Source organism: Petaurus breviceps, unplaced genomic scaffold (genome assembly GCF_028583685.1).
Source record: "Petaurus breviceps papuanus isolate PSGF00001 unplaced genomic scaffold, PetGlider_PUasm1.0 79, whole genome shotgun sequence".
Classification (NCBI taxonomy): domain Eukaryota; kingdom Metazoa; phylum Chordata; class Mammalia; order Diprotodontia; family Petauridae; genus Petaurus; species Petaurus breviceps.
The window spans coordinates 27,101,463-27,119,407 of record NW_027186523.1 but is presented as its reverse complement, the minus strand read 5'-3'; the positions used below and the strand labels follow the sequence as shown (position 1 = coordinate 27,119,407).

General features: G+C 36.1%; 1 protein-coding gene across 3 annotated transcripts in view; it reads right to left on the bottom strand.

The window, feature by feature from the left end:
• The window catches only part of LOC138175878 (semaphorin-3C), a 202,055-nt gene that overhangs the window by 36,572 nt on the left and 147,538 nt on the right, over window positions 1-17,945 (bottom strand). For all 3 annotated transcript variants that reach the window (XM_069106514.1, XM_069106516.1, XM_069106513.1), the window contains exon 12: window positions 5,932-6,154. In XM_069106514.1, the coding sequence (XP_068962615.1) occupies window positions 5,932-6,154 (223 nt within the window). The remainder of the gene's footprint in view (window positions 1-5,931; window positions 6,155-17,945) is intronic.

Sequence of the window (17,945 nt, the reverse complement as noted above, 5' to 3'; positions counted from 1 at the left end):
TAGCTAGATAGTGTCTGAGGGAGGATTTGAACTCAGGTCTTCCAGGCTTTGAGACTAGCACTCTATATCCATTGCACTATTTACCTGCCCTGAGGAACTTCAGAGACCATCTCATTTTTTTTTAAAACGAGGGAACCAAGCCGAGGCAGGTTACATAACTTGCCACAGTTCACAGAGAACAGTACAGAACAGAGCTAGGGTCTTAATCCAGGTCAGCTGAATGTAGTCAGCACTCTTCTTGATGGACCACCCTGGATTAACAAACAGTAGGCTTTTCTGAGACTAAATCCACTTGCTTGGGCTATCAAATGATCTATGGCAGCCTCTTCTCTCTGATGAGAACCCCATGGCTCCGCTGTTCATTAAGGTTGTGCTATTCCTAGGCCTGCTCCTGCCAGAATGCTTGTCTCCTACCCTGGCAGCTATCACGTAACAGAAGGAAAAAAGATATTAATGCCTTAATCATAAATATGGCATCTACTTTAAAACTTCATGCTTTCCTAGGGCTCAGCAAAAGCAAGGCTTTAACATAGATTCCATACAAGTAAAGCTTGTAAGAAACATTGATCCAGCAAATGCTGCATAAGAAGCCAGGATGGAAACCACATGAATGCGCCCCACATTATGAATTAATAATGATACTAAATCATCCTAAATCTCTAACACCCATTCACAGGAGTCATTCAGATTTTATCAAAAGCCACATGTCATCCTGATTGATGAAGAGTGAGAAAAATATAAATATGGCTGAATGTGTCTAAACCTGACCCAGACATTCAAATATTTTTATAACTGCAACAGCATTAAAGAAAACAGGCACTGTCCCTTGACTATGTGATGCAGTGGACTTGGAACAAATGCTCTGCATTGCAAGCAGTAGGTGGCAATGTTAAAATAGAAATGTTAATCTCAGGAAAACCCTTGCCTGCTGTTTTATTACCTTCCATAGAGCTTAAAAGGCTCTCTCTCATACACGTATACACACACAGACACCAACAACTTAAAATACACACACTGGTTTATAAAATAAAAAAAAAAGAAAAAAATGAAAAAAAAAAGTTGGCTCATTCTTCTGACATATTAAATTGTGATCTCCTGTGGTAGACCAGAAATAGGAAAAGGGGAAAAATCCAACAACAATGATGTTATATATTCTTCAGAAGAAACTGTTGACAAGACATGTACCATATAAGTGAAGCTTTCCCCAGAGACGAGAAATATTAAAATTTTTGGTGAAAAATGACACTAATATATACAAGTATAAGGTATGTGTATACATGTATATACACATGTGTGTGTATCTTGTAATTTTCTAAAATTCTGTTGTAATTCAATTCAACACCTAAGTGCCTATTATGGGAAAGGTAATGTATGTCCTATTTAGAATTTAAAGACAAAAATTAAATACTCCTTGCCCTCAGGAAACATGTTCTATGGGAATATTAGTCACTAGAAACAGGTTTATTATAGGAACGGTAAGAAATTAACAAGAGACATGAGACATGACATGGTCAATGGAGAGTTAGGCTTTCAGTCACCAAGACCTGAGTCGAAGTCCAGCTTCTAAAATTTCCTAGTTATGGGTTTCCTAGCAAGTCACTTAACCTTTCTAAGCCTCAGTTTCCTCCTTTGCAAAATGAGGAGAATAACTGAAACACTTAACTCAGGATTGTGTGGAGAATGAAATGAAATAATATGTGCAAAATGCTTTGCACACATTAAAGTCCAATTTAATTATCAGTCTTTAGTAGAAGCAGCTATCTATCATATCTGTCTATGTAGGCTTTGATTTTGACACCACACAAGACAGAATGAGTTTGGCCACCAAATGTGACAGAAAAAAGCTATAGTATTTTGCCATAGTAACCCATCAGGAGGGACTGATGATAATTGTCACTGTGTCAAGTCTCAGTCTTCACCACCAAGGCATTTTAGGACAACAAATCACCAGTAATTTTCAAATCGAAAACCGTTAACATGGTATTAGCATTCTTCTCAATGAACTGACACAAAGTTCTCTCTTTAGCATCTCTTTTGACAGCTAATGACTTCATTGAGTTCCTCTAAGACTCATGAAAAACACAGAGCAAGATAAAAGAGAAGTTTTCTCCATGGTGACAGCAATTTGATCATTATTATTTACAACAGCTGAAAAGCTTTGTGTCTTTTGGTAAAGCCATTCATTTTTAGGTAGGACTGAGAAGCAACTGTGAGGAAGGCTGGAACCACCCAAGAAATGTTCAAACCTTTCAAGAAAAAGCACTACATGTTAACTTAAAGAATAATGAACGTAACAAGCTATATTTGAATTCAGCCTCCCAGTAGTAAATTGAAGAAAAAAGGCCTTTTTACCCTCCATTAGGTACAAATAAATAGATCTCAAGTCAACCCTCAAGCTTTGCTTGAAAGCTTCCATGTGGGGTTCTTAATGTATAGTCCATGGACTCCCAAAGGGGACTGTGGATAACTTCAGAGTTTCTACAAACTAAAATGATATTTTTTCCTTTATTAAACTCAAATTGAAATCCACCAGTTCTTTCAATTATGGCTATAGGCAACAAATGTTACTCTGAAAGGGGGCACGTGGTTTTAGCAATCTTCCAAGACATTCATGCCCTCCCTATGCCCAAAAAAGAGAAAGATTATGAACCGCTGCTCTGGAGAAATAGGAGGGTTTCTTGGAAAAGTTAGATGCTTATTCAGGACAAAATTTTTGGAAGTTTCACAAAATCTCCAAGGTATATGGGTTGACAGTGGTGATTTTATCTATTCTGAAATATGAATCATCTCTACCACCTTCCTGACCAGACCAGCTTCTATTGGAATGCCTCCAATATTAGGCAACTCATCCATCAGTGGAAACAAGCACAATTGGTCCAATTTCCTTAATGTGCATTAAGATCAGACATATGTCTAAATACTTCCTCTACATAAAATTATGGTGTGTCCATATGACGCAATGTGCATAAGATTACTTGATCAAAGAAAACAAGCTTTCCTTATTGTCATCTTTTTGAAAAGATGCTATTTACACAGGAATTTATTGTAGTTCACATTTTCTATTAGGTTATCACTTTGGTTGTTGTGTTCAGGAGGATTGTGTGGATTCCTTAAGTATGTTAAATTAAAATCATATGCGATAATGCCATTTTTGAAAATGACACATCTTAAAAAGACACCAACCACCCTCATTTTGTTCTAAGAAGTCTATGTGCATTTTCCAGCAAATCATGTGATAAGAAAAAGCAATGAAATGGCGGAACATGTTCGTGTAGCTGTTGTATCTTTAGTTCAACATTACATTCTGGCTATGCATATTCTCAGAAATTTCAGCCCTGGGTTGTTTTTTTTTCAGCATTTTTTATATTATTTCTGTTCCCAAGGGCTTATATGGAAAGGGAGATTAAAACCATAGCATTGTGCAAGATTCCGCAGACATACAGAAAGGAGAGGGCAAGACAATTAGCTAAATTATTTGAAAATGACTGAGAAGGCATGACTCTAAAATGCTTCCCTTCCATCTTATAGGAAAACATGATTTTGCAAGAGTACTGTCCACACTGAAAGTACCTGAGAAGACTTACTTTTAGTTTTAAGAGAAGTAAAGCCTGGTTTTACATATTTAACAATTTATCTTTAAAAAGACCTGACAGACTATAAGAAGTTAATAGCTTAATGAATTGTCAGTCATATAGACACTGATGTATTTAATGATTTTAAAGCTTAAAACATTAGAAGAAAGATAACATTGAATTTGTATTCCACACCCCCAAAAGACCAAAATAAAACTACCCATATCCTAAATTTATTTAATACTTATAATTCATGTCAGTCTGCATATTTAATAAAAGTAATACTTTATACGGATTCATAAATAGCCTCAGGGTTTAAATGCCACTTGAATAGTGTAATGAAAATTAAAAATAAAACAGAATATCCTGTGATTAGAGTTTACCCATAGAAACAAGAATGGGCATAATTTTTAATCTTTTATTATGCTTAAGAAGTTCCTTTATTTCCTATAGTGACTGAAATACTTTTATGAGAAAAGAGACAAGATTTTCTTTTTACATGTTCTTTGTTGAAGCTTAGCTTATTTAAATATTAATAGAATGTGAACTACTTTCAAGTATGGATTTTTCTATTCTTTGTACTTGTATCTTTATTTCCCATCCCAGTGTCTGGGACATGGTTGGTGCTTAAATGAAGGCTTATGGATTGAATTTTTGCTTCCTTAATCTCAAGCCAAAATGGCATCTTCCAAGCACACCTTTTCATCATTTTCTTATCTAGCTCTCTGGTTAAGATTAAATTTATTCAATAACCCACTTAAATGAATGAATAATGGGGCTCAAAGGACCTCAGATATGATTAAAACCCAAATTCCATGATTTAACTAGGAAAGATCTTATGCACATTGCCTCATATGGCCACACCATAATTTTATGCAGAAGATGTATTTAGATGTATGTCTGATCTTAATGCACGTTAAGGAAATTGGACCAATTTTGCTTGTTTCCAGTGATGGATGAGTTGCCTAATACAAGAGGCATTCCAGTAGAAGCTGGACTAGTTAAGAGAACGTGAAGGAAGGAAAGATTCACCCTCAACTTTCTTTAGACTTTATTTTAACCTCCTCACTTTTTATGAATTTAAACCCAGTTAATGCTTGCCTCAGTCCATAATGATCTCTCATCCTTCTGAATTTCTTTAGCTCTTTTGTCTGTACCACTCACTTGATGTTTTTTCCATCCTCACATATTGAACTTTTTTGTGTTTTATGTTATCTATATAACTAGATTATCCTCCCCTCCAAAAAACATCCCTCTACTGAATTTCAGTGTTCGTTTTATGGACCCCACAATCTTCCCAGTCTCCTAGATTTGCAAACTTTCTGTTGTTTGTTGTTTTTTCTTTTTACTCTCATGTATACAACCAACTGTAAAACTATACTTCATTGTTTCTATCTCTACACCATGTCTTATCACTATCCCTTTCTCTTCCATTTACAGAGCCATCAATTCTAGATTAGACACTCATTATCCTTCTCCTTGACTTATGCAACAATCTCTTTATTGGTCGGACTATCTTAAGTCTCTGTTCTGTACCCTCTACAATGCTACTTGAATGATTATCCTAAGGCACAGTCTGTCCATATCACTAACTCATTCAACTCCAATGAATGTTACTGCCTTCAGAATAAAATATAAATTCTGTTCTTTGGCTTTAAAAATTTATGCCAACTGCTCCCAACCTGCTTTTACAACTATGTTATACTCCAACTCTGAGGTCCAGTCTTGCTGCACTTTAGTTATTCAGTATAGCCAGATTGGCCTCTTGCTGTCCTTCATACATAGAATTCCATCTCACATCTCCAAGTCTTTACATTGCCTGTTCCAAGAAAGCACTTCCTTTTCACCTCTTAACAACTCTACGTTCCGTAAAGGTTCAACTCAAATACTGCCATCCATATGTGAAACCTTTGCTAACCCCTGTAACTTCTACCACCCCTCCAATGCTAAAACCTTTTCCCAAAACATCCCTTCTGTATATTCTGCATCAATTTTCATAAAGTTTTATCAAGGAAGATAAGAAATGTAAGTTATTTGAGTTATTTGACCCAATGTTACATTTGCCCCAATGTCATAAATTATGACTAAAACTTATGTTTCCATCAATAAAATCACATCTTTTTGTATAATTTTAGATAGGTAGATTGATAATCAATGGGTCAATAAAAGAGAAAGAGAGAGAGAGAGAGAGAGAGAGAGAGAGAGAGAGAGAGAGAGAAGATTACAGAATTTTTTACTTAGTTTCAGTGTCATACATTATATAAAAATTGTGTAGTAACTTTCATAGTATGATAACCAGCACAAATACTATTAAACGAAAGTGACTTGCTATTTTTTTGTCTAAAGACTCATGTCTTACCAGTTCCAAGAAACAAGACATGATATCTTCCATCGGCAGCATTTACTCGATCCACAGCTATCTTTGTGTATTTGTAGTTTGTGCCAATCCTGATGATCAAAGGTCTTTTGTGGATTGGATAGATCGGATTGTACATTAAGGGGTGATTCCGAATAAAGGTTACGACATCATCTGGGAATTCCTTAGTTGTTCTCATGTTAGGGGTAAAGGCTCCTCCTGGACACTGTTAAAAACATTTATAACAGTATAGAGTAAATCATATTGAATCAAATATCATAATTACTTTTTATTCAGCAATTGTGAAAACTGTCCTTAGAATGACATACATATGTGAGTTTAACTCACTTCAAACCCACCAGCCTGGCTAAGTGATACTGATCATTGCAGGCCAACAACAAATTTTCATCTAGAAATAATTTACATGCTTATCCTTGCCTTGGTAGATAAATTCAGGGCGTTTCTGAAGCTACTATGGCCACCATTTGTTCTTTCATCCTGTTATCTTTCTCCTTTTCAACAATTTATTTTTCATTCCTTGGCATTCTATGTGAACTTAAAAGAAAAAAAAAAGTCTACAAGAAACAGGCCAAAGTACATATTAAGTGTTAGCCTTAGTGATAAAAACTCACTTGGGCTACAACCATAATATTCAATTATTTTGGCTCACTTAAGAAGATTTAACAGCATGAATAACCACATAAATAAACCCTAATAATTTGAACAGGCTAAATAGCATAATGTCATTGACTACAGCACCACTATTTTAGAGAATGCCTAAATTACCTTGAACTGTTCTTTTTTTTAGATTAACATTAATCAGGAAATATTATTAGTATTTGATACATATAAATATTATTCTCATTGTACATATAAGCATGAGATTAAATGACTGAAAGAAATATAGATAGTTAAGCAGTCAATATAATGTAGTTCTCTAGTTTGTCAGTTCATCAATTAAATCTTCATCTGAAGCTAACGTTTAAGAGAAAAATGTTATACCTGCATAAATATATCTATAAATGTATCTCAGTTAAGACCAAATGAGGACAAAGAATTTTAAAAGAAATAATTTGAGGGTGTTTTAGCTGATGGATAAATTCCATATTTCTGGGAAGTATAGAATTATGAGTGTTTTCTGCCCTCATTCTTCACACAAAGTGGAAAGATGGTGACATATGCTTTTTGAATGAAAACATGGAAAGAACAATGCATGAGTGATTCCAATAGATTCGGGGCTATGTAAAAGAATACCAATTATGGCTTTGCAAGGTTGAAAAACCCACACAAATATTTGTGAATATTCCCTTTTGCAAATTCTGGATAATGCAAAACAAAGAATTCTAGATACTTCTTTAAATTCACATTTAATCATTACTCTGATTTGTAAGAATTTCATTGTCATCAGAGTATAATAATTTATAAACACATCAACTAGTATTTACAAATTTTATCCAGCATTTTATAGGATCACAGATTTAGAGAGGAAAGGACCTTTGGAAGTCCATCTAACCCCAGGCCCTTCATTTTGCTAATGAGCAGCTGAAGTCACATGACTTGCCCAATGTAATACAGTTGCCCTGCTCTTTCCGCAGTACCACACTACTTCAGGTGTAGTCTAGATTTATTTTCTTCAAGCTCTTCAAGAATAAAGGCTAGCTGGTGTCTTCAATCACTAAATAAAAGAACCATATACTCTCCCCAACTCCATGTCTTTCTGTCTCCTATTGTCTCTCCTCCACCTTGCCTCCTCTCTCTCTTTCCCTACGCCTGCCTCCTTTCCCTCCCCTTCTCCCTCTCTTTCTCTCTCATTTCCAATTTAGGTATAAGGATTAATTTTGAAAATCTAAAATAAAGACAATACTCTTTTGAAAATCCTGGATTCCTTCAAGTTTTAGTTTAAGTCCCATCTCCTTTCTATAAGAAACATCCTTTAATTCTACTTAAATTTATGCCTTCCTTCAGAGATAATCTCCAATTATCTTATAGACTGTATGTCTTGTTTGTACAGTCTTTTGCATTTATCTCTCCTATTAGACCATGGAATTTGCCATGTGTGTATGTGTGCACGCGCGTGAATGCTTGTGTGCATGAATCCCCAGTGCTTTACACTATGCATGTCCCATAGCAGGCACTTAAACATTGTTCAACTTGATGTGACTTTAAAAAGAAAACTAAAAATACAAACAAAAAATGAATATATAGTCGAATACTGTATAAAAATATAAAATGGTGTAACCTCAAATGGAAAAAAAAAACCTATACAGCTTTGTAGATTTGCAAAGTACCTATTATGTGATTTAAGTCTTTTTTTCAACTAATTTTATGCTGCAGGATTCTGACACGTTGAGAACCCTGAGTGGTCTCTCTGGGGTCAGTTTCTCACATTGCATTATCTTCAAAGAATTTTTAAAATCCTTACAATAAAATGATTGCACTTTTTTTCTTAAATAATAATCATTCACATTTCTTTAACATGTCATACCATCATGTGATATGGGTGTGGTAAATATTGATAAATCTCCATTTATGAGGAAACTGGCTAAGAAACATCCACAGACTTCCCTAAAGCACAGCATTAATAAGATACAGAATCCAGATTCAAACCTAAAACTTAAGATGCAGTGCAGTAATCTTTCCATCACAGTATGCTACTTTTTTTTTTTAATGCCCTAGTGGTATAGGGAGTTCCATTATAGGGAATTTGCATCAATTGATAAAGAAGGGCAACTGCTCTGAAACTGAGAGGCCAAGAGTACAGATGTCAGTCACATAGCCCACAGTACTCCTGAGTTTCCCAGAAACGAGATTAAAAAGTAATTGTGGAGGGGTGGCCAGGTAGCACAGCGAGTAAGAGCACCGGCTCCAGTGTTGGGACAACCTGGGGATCAAATCCAGGCTCTGACACTTAGCACCCACCCAGAAACACCTGGCCATGTAACCTTGAGCAAGTTACTTAACCCCAATTGCTTTAAAAAAAAAAAGTAATTGTGGAATATTTAACAACATAAATAAAAATACAATAAAGCAGAGATAATGTTCACATGTGGTTTTCTAAGTCAATATGCAGTTTGTAGGGATCCTTAGGAGCCTCCAGTTTCCATCTGAGTTCACCACTCCTGGCTTAATGGGTTGTGCAGAGCAGAGGGTTTTAGTAACATGCCCAGGGTTTCAAAGGCAGTAGATAGTAGATTGGAACCCGGGTTTTCTTAACTTTGACCTGATACATCCTGATATCTGTCCCTCCCTCCATTTTTGTATTATGTCTTAACATGTAAGCTTTTCTTCTTGGAGGAAGAAAATAGAATGAAGGTATATGTTCTGCACTTGAAATAAGTATGTCCTTCACTTATTGCCATTAGGCATTAAGACAATATATTGACAAAATGCACTTTATTAAGATAGATTTGGGAGCGGGAGCTAGGTGGCACAGTGTAGTGTGCTGGCCCTAGAGTCAGGAGGACCTGAGTTCAAATCCAGCCTCTGACAATTCCTAGCTAGTGACTCTGGGCAAGTCATTTAACTATTTGCCTCATTTTCCTCATCTGTAAAATGAACTGGAGAAAGAAATAGTAAACCACTGCAAGATCTTAGCCAAGCAAACCCCAAATGGGTTCATAGAGTCATGCATGCCTGAAATGACACAACAATAACAATAACAACATAGACAGGAATTCCTTAGGAAGAAAAATAATATATTCCTTTACTTTGTTCCACTTGCTTCAGGCTGTCCATCTTTTCCCAGTATCAGGAAAGTTAAGGTCTGATTAAAACTTGGCCACTTGTTGCATATTTGCAAAATAGAAAAACAATAACTTTGGAATGATGTTTATAATATTGTACCACAATGCAAATTGTTATATCTCAATGAAATGTATATTTTGAAAATGTTTTTTTCCTTGGATAGCCAGGTTAGTTTCTTTGGATATCACCCAGTTCATCTTTCTCATTAGAAATATTTCTTGAGACCTTCCCATCCCTAGTGACTGATTTCCCCCACTGAATTTTTGTACAGGGGAATGCTCCTATTTTCTCTGAAATCTTATTTCCAAAAATCTAGGGTACATATCAGATCATACCTGACTTTCCTTCCTTTCTCTGTTATAAGTTCTAAAAGAATCACAACTTTCTCCTATTTTATTATTTTTTCTACTCTACCAAGTAATATGTTGATAAAAATCAAATACAGAATAACAGTTACTCACAAATTTTTTAATTAAAGAGGGATTATCATTTAGGATAGATAAGACTTTATTATCTGCAGATAAAATATTATTTTGTAACAATACTACTATATGTCCAGGTTATTAAACTTCTCCATTATTACTATATAATGTCTTAATTCCTGGCTGACAATCTGTTCCTTGAGTTCATCATCTATTACCTCTTTCTGTCCAGGTGATCTATAATATGCTCAAGTGACAATATAACTTCTGTTTTTTGCTCTCACTAAATATTCTTTAGTATGATTCTACCCTCTGGGTTCTTGATCTCCTTAAGTGAATATATCTTCTTAGACTATCAAGCTACTTCTATGTTTCCCTTTTTATCTCCTTAATTCATCTTGAAAAAAGTAATTACCATTAATAGTCACAAAAATGGGTCCTATCCTGCTATTTCTCAGTCATACCTATGAGGTTAAGCTTGCTTCCTTTTGTTAGCATTTTTAAATCCCCTTATTTATTAACCATACTTGTTTTTATTTGTGTATTGATACTGGAGTCCATGGTTTCTAGTATTATCTTCTTTCTCAGATTTTGTTTGTATATATTTCTGGGCAGCTTTAAGGCTGTTATTTTCTTACACTGCAGCTATATCGTCACTGCTGATGACCCTAGTGTATTTGAGTAAGCAGTTTTCTCTCTCCTTTCTGTTCAGATCAAATGTACTTGAATTATATTCCATGACTCCAGAAAAAATATTTTAAGCACTGATTAAGCATTATTAAGCAACATTCTATTCATAACCTATTCCAGTATTTAAGCCTCATTCCAGAAATCCAAATCCTATTCTTGAAACCTTACCCACCTGTTCAGACCCCAAATTTCCTCTTTTTTTGTGAAACACATCCTTGACTTCAATTGGCAGCAGTGATGAAAAAACCATCCATGTCCCTATGGTCTTTACTTTCTTGCTCATGATAGGTTGAATGGAAATAACACAGAGAATGAAGACAGAAAATAAGACGCCAATTTACTGTTTTGACCTTTTAAGGGAGCTTTTTCAATAAATGGAGTTGGAATCCATACTTCAAGAGACTGAGAAGTAAGTAGAGGGACAAAAGGTGGAGAGGGTAGTCTACTAACTTTAGAAATTATAGTAACTTGAAGTAAGTTACTCAAGTTGAAGGGGAGGTTATACTTTTTGAACCGAAGAAGCTGGTAAAAATTATATTTGGTAACTGAGAAAATAAATTATTGCCTGGAACTGAAATAAAGGGAAGAAATGATTAGTGCAAGCACCAGTTAAGTGGAGTAGAGCTGTAGAGTTGAAAAATTTTACATCTAATAACCTTTATATTTTCAGTAAAATAAGTAGTAAATTTAGAGGTAAGGAAAGAAGGGGTAAATTGAGTGCATCAGTTTTAGAACATCCTTTGTATGTAATCTTATAAAATCTATAAGAAAATGACTTCCATGCACTTATGAGGAACCAGTTGAAGTTATATAGATGTTTCTACATACCCAGTGAGCATGGTATCATGATTTTTCTTAGTGGAATTCAATAGCTGGAGAGGGGGGAGTAGATCAGATAGAAACATTTTCCAAAAGAGAGGGTAAAAATTATACATGAATTCTAAATTTATGTGATAGTATATTATTCCATAGAAAAAGACATAACTTCATGCATTCATCTACATATTCATTTATCTTGGCTTTTCCAAGTGTCTACTTTAAATAAAACTACATATTCTTTAATGAGTACTTAAAAAAAATAACTAGTTTATTTGTAACTATGGAGCTATAGTTTTCCTTTCCCTTCTTTTCTTCCTTGTTTTTTTCTTTTCTCCCAGGTGAGAGTTATCAAGAAGAAAAGGGCTTATAACATCCAGAGGTATTTCCACACAGTTGGGAATTCCAAATGAACTGTTTTTATTTTCTTGTGGACTGGGGGAAATATCTCTATGATGGCTATAGAAATAGCTGCTTGTTGAAGGTATGACAATGCCATATTAGCTGCCACAAGAATGCTCCCTAGTGATCATACATTCCAAGACTGACAAATGAATAATTTTTTCAAGTAATGATTAACCCACCCATTGATTCACTATGTAAACTTTGAAGATAAGCTCCGCACTGCATATACAACAATCAACACTGGTGATGACAAGAAACACAACTTGATTATTCTTCTTTTAGTGATTGACCCTACCTAAACTTCTGAGCTTTCTTGGTACCATACTACCAAGAAACTAATCTTTTAACTCAACAAAGAACTGCATGGAAGCACTGAGATTCAAACCGTGTGAATATTACCACTTTTCTCCTTACAAGCTCTCAGAAAACAAATGGCCTTTGTTCACTAATTAGATTGAAATTGTTTTATTCACAAAGGGTTTTGCTATTACCAGCACCTAAAGATTTTTGCTAAACCAGCCCTTTGAATGCTTGTTTTGATTGGTTCTTATCAAGTAGGCATGCCGATTATGGAATAAAAATTTTTTTTATTTGAGAGCAAAAAGCTGCATACATAGAGTCAATGCCTCTGAACAAGCTCTAATGGCAACCTGATCTCCTCTTTATAGATGAAGTACAAGTGTTGGGGGGGGGATAGAAGAATAGAAGAAGAGAAGGGGTTGGGGGAGAGAAAGAGAAAGACAGAGACAAGAGGCAGAGAGAATATACAGATGTATAATTTGTGATGGAACATTACTGATCCCCAAGCTTGGCACTACATTTTTTGCCTCAGATTCTTTGCAGTTTGTGTGCCCCATGCCTAGGACATACCCATTTCCTTCTTAGTTCTTCCTCTTTGAATTGCTAGCTTTTACTGGGGATCAATTCAGTTGAGATATCCAAAGGAGGATGCCATAAGACATCAACTGATGCTGCTGCTGCTGATGGTAATAATGACAATGCATTTAAACAGCATATATTTATGTCCTATATAATACACATATAATACATAAATATATTATTATATATTATATAATATTGATGTAATATATTAATATATGATATAAATAATTTTGTGTATATAATTATGTTGTATTTATTTTACATACATTTAGAATAGTGTATATTAATTTTTATAAAGCACTTTAACTATACAAACTCATTTGATACTCAAAACCACTTTATAAGGAAGAGGCTGTTATTATGCCCATTTTACAGGTGAGCAAACTGAGGCTGAGGGGTTAACATCACTTGCCCAGGGTCAGAGAGCCAGTAAATACCTGAATCATTATCTGAACTTAGGTCTCTCTTAACTCCCAAGTCTTACCCTCTGTCTCCTGCACCTTTATTTATAGCTGCCTTTATTTTTATGAAAAAGTCAAACAATAAAATATCTTATTAACTGTTCAGGATACCAGTGAAAGAATGCCACAAGGCCATGTGTAATTGCTGAAGGACCCAAGCAGACAAAGTTACCATAGAAGCTGAAAACAGGGGAAGGGCAGAGTAGAATTTGAGAAGCTGAAGGAACCTCATACGTGAGTCACCACACTAGGGCTGTACTGGACTTCAGAAGTCATCTCCTCTAGCCCCTCACTCTACAGATGACTTTGGTTCCAAGTGACCAATCAACAATGACTTAATAGTGTCTACTATGTGCCATGCCAGCAGTGTGGCACTGGCCCAAGAGCCAGGAGGAGCCAGGCTTCACTCTTGCCTCAGACACTTCATTGCTGTGGGGCCCTGGGCACGCTCCATGGGCTATTGTGCCTCTGTTTCATCATCTGGGAATGAGGACACTGAGCTCGATAGCCTCTAAGGTTGCTTCCACCTGAAAATCTATGAGACTATGGAAAACTTAATGGGAGAGGTGAGATCTGAGCTCAATATTGAAGGAGAAGAATTTCAACAGGATACACACGCATACTTATATGTGTGTGTATACAAAATAAATACCAAGAGATGGAAGGGAGGGAAGACAAATGTATATATGTGTAATATATGTGTGTGTGTGTATGTATGTATATTATAATATGAGGAAAGAAAAGTATATATATGTATGTATGTATGAGAAAGAAGATAACTGTGTTTATGTATATATAGGTATCCATGTACATAGAAAATAAATACACAGATGGAAGGGAAGGACTACAAGTACACATACATATGTATATATGTATAAGGGATGGAAGCCAAGTATGTATATATGTATGAGAGGAAAAATAAGTATGTATGTACACATGTATGTATACACACAATAAACATAGAGAGAATAAAAACTAAGTAGTAAAGGCCAGGTAACTTAGGAAGGAGGAAACAACAAGATTCAGAAATGCTTCTTCATGTAGCAGGATGGGGCACCTAGTGGTGCAGCGGACAGAGTACTAGACCTGGAGTCAGGAAGATCTGAGTTCAGATGTGGCCTCAAACACTTACTAGATGTGTGTTCCCGGGCAAGGTCACTTAACTCCCATTTGCCTCAGTTCCTCATCTGTAAAATGGGGATACGGTAGAGAAGGAAATGGTAAACCACTGCAGTATCTTTGCTTTGTTTTTGTTTTGGGAGGGGGGAAGGCAGGGCAGGTGGGGCCAAGTGATTTGCCCAAGGTCACATGGCTAGTGTTAACTGTCTGAGGCTGGATGTGAACTCAGGTCTTCCTGACTCCAGGACTGATGCTCTATTCACTGTGCCACCCAAGCACCCCTGCAGTATCTTTGAAAAGAAAACTCCACGGACAATGCCAATGCGGTTACATAGGGGTGGCATAGATATGACTTAACAATAACAACAAGGCAGAGCATGACCTGCATGCTGAAGGGACAGGGGATTCTATGAGGCAGAGGTAAGGATAGAGTCCATTCTAGGCGTGGACAAAGGAGATGGAGTTCCATGTGCAGGGAAGGGAGGAGGCCAGTTTTGATTATAGAGTATGGGAGGGGGAAAATGTACAATGAGGCTAAAAAGAAATATCAGGACCAGACTATGAAGTCTTAAACCTCAAGAAAACAGTTTTTACTTGATTGTGAAGGCAATAAGGATTCACAGTAGTTTACTGAGTGCAAGACTGACATGGTTAGGTGTGGACTTAAGGAAAATCTCCTTGGCAGCAGCATGTAGGTTGAAATGGAGGGATTTGCAGCAGGAAGACCAATTTGAAGGGTGCTGGGATAATCCAGGCAATCTGTTAGGAAAGCCAACATTAAATTCTAGCTGTGAGAGGAGAAGGAAAGATCAGATGCAGGAGATGTGGAGAAATGGTAATATCTGGTAAGTGATTAGATATGTGGTAGTGTTAGAGTGAAGAAGAGAGGTTAACATTGAGGATACAAACATGAGAGACTGGGAGAATGAATGGTATTGCCTCCAGTATGTAAGTTTGGAAGGGGGGCAAGGTTGGGGGGGGGGTGGAGATAAATTATTTTTTGGAAATCTTGAGTTTGAGATGTTTCCTGAGCAACCAATTTGAAATGTCCATTAAGAAACTGGTAATATGGGGTGGAATCTTAGGGGAGAGAGTTGGCTAGATATATAGATGTGTGAGTCATAGAAATACTATCTAAATACTTAGAAACAACCTCACCAATGAATGATTATAAAGAAGGAGGAAGATATAGAACAAAATCTTGGGGAATGATCACAGTTGGGGACAACCAGATAGTGTAATGGATACAGTTGCACTGAATTTAGAGTCAGGAAGACCTGAGGTCATATCCTGGCTGAGAAACAAGTTTCTTTATTCTGGGAATGTCACTTCTCTCTGCCTTACTTACCCCATCTATAAAATGGGAATATATGAACACCTAGCTCAGGGCTAAAAGAGCTTAAAGTGTTATTATTATTCCTATAGATTTTAAGCTCTCCAATTTAATATTTACCAATATTCAATAAGATTGAGGATAGATCTAATCTTTAAAAACTAAGTATGTCTCTTTATCATAAAAGAATCAACTACAATGGTAGGAATTAACTCCTAATCTATTGACCAGGCTGATTGTGCATTTGTAATTTCCTTTATGGAATCAGGTACTGGACCTGTTATATGCAGAATGGCCCAAGAAGATGCCCCTGCTCCACATTTATAAATAGATGTTAAAAGGGGACAGTTTTTATTAGGCTGTGGGATAGTTTATACACACTGCAGGATCTCTAAACAAGCCTAACTGGAATAATGTAATATGTTAGCTTGGCCACAGAGAGAGTCTGCAGTCTTTGGCTGCCCTTTGCAGCATACCAACGGTGTCTTGTTTCTTCCACAAACTTGAATTACTTGTGGAAAAACATCATGACACAATTGGCACACTCCTTCCTACTGAAGTCGGCTGGGCTTGTTGGTTAGGAGTATTTGTTAATATGGTCTATCCACCATCAAGTTAACAGACATAGCTTGAATTCAAAGTCACACTGCAGGTATAAAATTTCTTTCTGTGTCTTTTCTCTAAGTATGCAGCTACAGATTTATGGGTTTGCCCCAGCAGCTGGACTACTGTGTGGGGAAACAAAGTTTGACAGTCACAGTTGATCCTTCACTAGGAGTACTTCAGAGGCAACATTCTTAACCCTTGAGAACAGGGAATACTGTAGGTCACTTGGCTACAGACGCCTTGGCTGCATTAGCTGAGAGGATGAGCTCTGGAAGAACATTTCAGCCATCCTTTGCCAAGGCCAGAATACTGACTTTGTGTGTTGTAAGGATCTCAGGATGGGGAGAAGGACAAAATATTCAAGGAGTTGTTCTTTCCTAAGAGAAGATCCAGAAGTTCCATTGTGTGTGTACGTATCTGTGTGTGCACATGCATGCACGTATGTATGTTTTAAAGTATCACTATTTGGCAGTTCTTGATTAAAAGGAATAGTTTAAGGACTCAGTGCCAGACACAAGAAACCACATTATAAAAATACGCTTTGATCGCTGACTGCTGGCCTTTCACTGCCTGCTCAGAAGTACTTCCCAAAATCTTGGCTCATGATGCCCTGCATTGGGAGCATGTTTTAAATATTCTCACAAGAATACTAAGATTGAAAAGTATTTTGTGAGAAGTCTAAGGTGTAGAATTTTCAAACTAGAAATCTTCCTTTTATTCTTGTTCTGCAACCAGTCAGAGAACTATTATGGTATTTTATAGCACAGTTCTTAACATTAAAATACATTTATGTAATAATGTTGTTTTATTGAATAAATCAGGGAGGATACATAATTCCAGCCAAGCTTCAGTTATCTTTGCTAACAGAAGAAAAGAGTGTCAAAGACAACCCTAGATAGCAGACCAATGGAAAATCATTTATATCTGTCCTTGGAACAGGCTTTTAAAATTAATATTTTAATTAATGCATCCCATATGTGAAATTCAGATACAACATTTCAGGTGGAACGATGAAGCTAGACTAAGATCATTCTTTTATAACACACATGCATGGACACATACATATACATACACATACATACATGTATACATGCACACAGACATATTTTTCCTTCCAACATTACTAGTAAGATACGATAGACCAGTCCCTTCCATGACTGACATATTTTTCAATACTCTCACATGTTATTAAAAATGGCAATAATTACATGTGTCGGGTGCTTCTTCTCATCTTAACAGACAACTTAGAATTTTATCATCATAGAATTAGAAGGGACCTTGTAATTCAAATATTTCAATATCTCACACCATCTAGGAAATCCTTTTTGTAGCATCAGTGGGAAAAATCTATACAACTTCTCCTTGACTGTGTCTAGTGATAAGGATATATGAACTAATGAGGGATTTATTCCTTTTATTTGGTGCTCTCACTGTTCCCTTTATACTTAATCCTATTCTGATGCTTGTTACTTCTACCCACTGGTCTTAGTTTTTTCACTCTGAACACACGAGTAAGTTAAATGGCATAATTCTTTAAAA